We start from the raw sequence: 5,476 nt of genomic DNA, 5'->3' as shown, positions 1-5,476 counted from the left end.
TTCCCCTGAGGGGAAGTGCTTAGGGAATTCACAAGTGTGTGTCTAAAACAAACTGGAACACATCCTCTGTGTAATGATGGACAGGATTAGAGGAACAAGCTCCTCCCAAACATGGGTTTACATCTTATTTTAAGGTATACACAAATAGTTACACATACTGTGTGTGTGTGTGTGTGTGTTACAGATGTGCGTGTGTGTGTTGGGACTCACCAAAGCAGCATGTAAGGCAACTACTCTTCTTACTTGAGCCTACACCAAATAACAATATAAACAAACATTAAAAGTGTGCATTATGAATGAGAAATCACTGTGTAGATGCATGAAAGACAATCTTACTTTGGCTGGGAGGGCATTGGAAGTTTAAGCTGGTGAATTGTGGTTGAGTCTGACTCTTATATTTCTGGATGATACTCTTGATCCAGTCCTCATACTGTGACACGCGGGTGTACACACCAGGTGAATCGGGCTGAGCACAGCCATAACCAAAGCTGATGATACCAGACTGAACCCACTGTGGTTGTGATGAGCACCCATCAGTACTCATCAGTGGACCTCCAGAGTCCCCCTGCCGAAATAAATGGTTTTTCAGTTCTTGTTACTGGTTCTTGGTGCTATTTAACATAAAACAGAAATGCAAATTGATAAATCAAGTATTAGTCATTTAAAGATACAAAACTCTCGGTATATGTTCAGTGTGTGTGCAGTAATGAGTTATAATCATCTGGTTGTTATACACAGAATGCGCCTATGCCTCCATTAGGAACACCAGCACAAATCATATTATCGGTGATTTTTCTATATTTCGGTTTCTTCTTCAGCAGCTCATGGCAGACATTGTGGTCCACCACTAGAATATCAGCCTCCTGCAGAACCCCAGGATAAGGTAGATTCACTGAACACAGACACACAAACATACAACACACATCATCATGATGACTTTATGACATTAGGAGCAGATGTCTTTATCTGGAAACATTTAGTCAAATGTGGATGTGTACCTCCATGTGCAATATCACCCCAGCCCATGATCTTGCTGACAGTGTTAGTTGGGAAAACGGTGCCCTGGGCCGCCAGACACACTGGATGAATAAAATGATTAAAGGCGACTTTAGAAGTCAGCCGCAGCAGAGCAATGTCATTATCATTGGTTTTATATTTGTATTCAGGGTGAATTTCGATGTCTACGACTCCCATCCTGATTTCTTGGTTATTAGCACCCCGCTGTGTCCACTTTCCCAAGTACACTTGTAAACTGGACTTATGGACACTAAATTCAGACAGAGAGATTGAAAGAAAAGTAGACAACCATATTAAGGGACATTGCAACAATCAAGAAAGACCAGTGTTTTAGAATCTGTATGTGTGTTGGATATGGCTCTGACCCATTGACACAGTGAGCTGCCGACAGCACCCATTCGTCAGTGATGAGAGAACCGCCACATGTATGACAGGTGGGGTTGTGCAAACTAACCATCCACGGCCACGCACCCATATTGGCATCAGCACCACCCACAATACGCGGTTGTAAAGGGCCATGCGCATAAACTGTGAGAGAGATTTCAAATAAGAACAAAAATAAAACATTTAAAGCGCTATAATAATGTTAGATGTTTTGCTAACTGGTCCTTACTCTCTTTACAAAAACCTTCAAAGACATTTCAATCACATAAAACAAGTGTGATATTTCAGGACAACTTTTCAGGTAGTGGGAAAAATGTTTGCATTGATATTCCATAGAATAATCACTTTCAGCATTTTAGAGCACAATATATTGAAAATAAAAAAAGACAGTAACAGAGATAAACAATATTTGCTCCTATGTCCTTGGAACTAAGATCTTACCTTTGACACATATGAGCAGGGCCAAAGTCATACATGTTAAGCTCCACATCTTCACACAGACTCCCTCTTTCCACGAGCAGGATGGATGTCTATGTTAGTTTGCTCCACTCACAATCCTTTAAATAATGTCTCACTTATCTTATATCTCTTCTTATCACTCATTTGCCCTGTCGTTTGTCAAGCTCCTCCTCCTTTTTACTGTCATTCTTTATTCTTCACATTCTTTCTACTCTTAGTACAAAACTTTGGACTGGCTGGACATTGAGTAGAGTATGGTTTAATATAGTCATGTGAAAAACAAAGTACACTCTATTGAATTCTATGGTTTTCTGTCTTAGGCATAATAAAACATCTTCTGGTACTTGGTAGGTCTTAAAAGGAGGTAATTGTAATGGGGTGACCCTTTAAGGTGGGTGGAGCCGGGAGGAAGCTCACGGCCCCTTTAAAAACGCGGAGATTTACTGTTACTTCCGTTTTCCCTCTGGCATGGTATGCAGGTGGCGTCATTGTGTCGCAAAAAGAAGCTACCTAATATGCGTTAAGCATTGCGAGATAGTAGACAGCATAAGTGGGAAATTCACTTCTTTTGACTCTTGCCGTGGGCCTGTGAATGTCCATCTACATAAACATTTTAAGGTACGCTACTGCATTGATATGATGTTGCATTTGATAGTAGTGTCGTGTTTAATTATTGCTCGTTTATGTAGTGTGATCAAGGCCGTATTGGTGGTTGTTCACCGTTCTTACCGATCGTACCGAGGGCCAGTCAATTGTGCTGCAGGTAAGTTTATGTAGTACTTTGTGAGTTGTTTTTTTAACCGAAGATCTAATTTTAGATAGTGCATGTGGGGTTAATGGCTAAATTGGGTAATTATTTTATAGATATCTGCCCGCTGTTGTTTTGCTGCTGTGTGGCGGCTCGTTACGGTGACCAGTGGTGTTGTGCTGTGGAGATTGGAGAAGTTGTGCGCTAAAGTCCCACTGATTACTGTGATAGACGCACACGGTTATGTGCGCAGGGTTTTATGTGAGTGTGTGTTGATGCGAGCGCATGGGGGTATGTGGATGAGTCTTTATGTTGAGTGTGTGTTGATACAAGCGCGTGTTTGAGTGAGCTTGGTGCAAACGTGTGTGTGTGTGTGTGTGTGCGCGCTGAGATTATTTGGTATGGATTAATTTTGTTATATTGGTTGATTTAATTGTATTTTCTTTTCTGATAAACTTTTTGTTATATTGGTCAATTTGATAGTTCTCTTACGAGAGATTCTCTCGTACTGCGTTTGTTTACAAACGCTACGGGAAAAGGCCTCTTTTCACGAAACACTGAAGCATAAAAATTATCCTTATAATTTTGAAATATTTTAAAGTGCGTTGCAGCAGCACACAGCCATAGACGAGACGGCTCGCTCGCCATTGGCTGCTCTGCGGCAACTGCATCAGCCTATCGAGCAAGGCCTGAGGTGACGACAGGCCAATGAGGACGCTTCGCGCCCTCTGCGCCGCGTCCCGCCGAAACGGGCATGGCCTAGCTCTATAAAGGAAGCGAGAGAAGGCTGATGGGACCTGACGCTATCTGCTTGTCGGATTTAAGAAGCGCTTCGGATCTCTCTCTCCGTGCTACTAAATCCGCCGCTCAGGCCATGGGACGCTGTATGGCTTCCGCCACTGTTGCTGAGAGACATCTATGGCTGACGCAAACGGAGATGTCGGAGTCTGAGCGCATCGCGTTCCTCGACGCCCCGCTATCTTCTGCTGGTCTCTTCGGATCCTCTGTCAACGAGTTCGTAGAGAGATTCGCCGAGTCACAGAAAGCGTCGCAAGCCTTCAAGCACTTCATGCCGAAGCGCTCCAGCTCTACAGCGGGTCGTTCAAAACCGCCTGCTCGAAGCTCTCAGCCACAGCCTCCGCCGCCTGCCGCTTCATCGCAGCGCCGTCAAGACCGCAGCTCGAGACCTCGCTCTCGCTCTACTAGCCGCCGCCCCACGCCGCGTGGGCCACGGCAGAAGGTCGCGTTGAAGCCGGAAGCCCCGAAGACATCCTAGCACGCCTAGGAAAGCGCCGGTGGTTGAGTCCCGCTGCGGCCGAACTCTCACCAAAGCGCACCGCTGTTTCAGTTCCAGGATCTGCGACTGTCTCAGCGGAACCAGCAACGCGCAAGCCTGTACAAATGTTGCCCGCTTGCCTGCACACAAAAGCCGTTTTTACGGCTACCCACATAAATCCTATGAAGAGCGTATTTTCTGGTGTCCCGGCCACGGCCGATGGTGCTATAAATGTAGAGCAGATGCCCACTATCCAGTGCCCATCCCTACACACAAGCACAGCCCGTCACACAGGGCTCGCGCTCATAAAATCGACTCAGGTCGATTGCGCAACCAACATAGCAAAAGTGCCCACTGCCCAGTGCCCACAAACACTATGTTATACACGTCTCATGGTTTCTGTAAAAACGAAACCAGTGCGCGTTCGTTCTGCTCAAGCAGACAACGCACCCAAAGCAGTAAATGTGCCCGCTCCATCGCGCCCACGCTTACTCACAGACGTTATGAGCCCTCACGGGCTCGCTCGGTTAAAGGCTGTAGCGAAATCGAGAGTGAGCGCTCTGCCTGCCGCGCTCTGCGCGCCTCCCGCCTCAAATGTCATGGGCATAACTCCTATGTTACAGCACACCGAAGCGCCCCTGCCGCACAGCGGGCAGAGCGCGCTTCACATTCAGCCCCTGGCCAGCCGTGCGGATGCATGGGCTGCACTTCCAGGGGTTTCGGAATGGGTGCTAGACATTATAAAGAGAGGCTACTCGCTACAGTTTTATCGACGCCCTCGCCGCGCAGCGCGCGTCGAAACTACGGTGAATTCAGAAGTAGCACACCTACTTCGAGCCGAAATATCAAAACTGTTGGGCAAAGGGGCTATAGAGTCTTTATCTCAAGCTCACAGCGAAGGGGGGCTGTACAGCAAATACTTCCTGGTTCCCAAAAAAGACGGGGGTCTCAGACCCATACTAGATCTAAGACGGCTGAACAAAGCATTGGCGAAACGCAGTTTCAAAATGCTCACGACCGGAAAAATCCTCGCGCAGATTCGCCGAGGGGACTGGTTTATGTCGATAGATCTGAAAGACACGTATTTCCAAATACAGATAGCGTCACATCACAGGCGATTCTTGAGATTCGCCTTCGAGGGCCAGGCATATCAGTTCACAGTCCTGCCATTCGGTCTGTCCCTGGCACTGCGTACATTTACGAGGTGCATGGATGCAGCGCTCACACCGCTCAGACTCCGGGGCATGCGAGTGCTGAACTATTTGGACGACTGGCTGATTCTAGCTCAATCACTATCAGAACTCGTGGAGCACAGGACCATTTTACTCCATCACCTCGAGAATCTAGGTCTCAGAGTCAATTGGGCGAAGAGCTCTTTGAACCTCAGTCAAAACATATCTTTTCTGGGCATAATTCTGGACTCTCAGTCTATGATAGCGCGGCTGTCTCCACAGCGCGTACTAGACATTCAGCGTGCAGCGAGCCTTTACCGCTGCGGCAGGACCTTCCCGCTCAGGAGTTTTCAGAGGATGCTCGGTCTTATGGCCTCGGCATCATCAGTTCTTCAGCTGGGCTTGCTTCGCATGCGCCCT

At 47.0% G+C, this 5,476-nt stretch overlaps 1 protein-coding gene across 1 annotated transcript; it reads right to left on the bottom strand.

Annotated features, from left to right (window-relative positions):
* Positions 1–304: 304 nt before the first annotated feature.
* Positions 305–1,199, bottom strand: LOC308689317 (testisin-like; the record flags this gene model as incomplete). Its single annotated transcript, XM_081362969.1, has 3 exons — positions 999–1,199; positions 735–892; positions 305–511 (listed from the first exon to the last, which is right to left on the bottom strand). The coding sequence occupies exons 1-3, from the start codon at positions 1,192–1,194 to the stop codon at positions 305–307; spliced, it is 561 nt and encodes a 186-aa protein (XP_081219095.1). The 5' UTR covers positions 1,195–1,199.
* Between the last annotated feature and the right edge of the window lie 4,277 nt (positions 1,200–5,476).

The sequence above is a fragment of the Scardinius erythrophthalmus genome, assembly GCF_964197995.2.
Source record: "Scardinius erythrophthalmus genome assembly, chromosome: 4".
In the NCBI taxonomy this organism is placed as follows: Eukaryota; Metazoa; Chordata; class Actinopteri; order Cypriniformes; family Leuciscidae; genus Scardinius; species Scardinius erythrophthalmus.
Note: the sequence above shows the minus strand (reverse complement) of the source record. Positions and strands in the feature narration are given on the sequence as shown.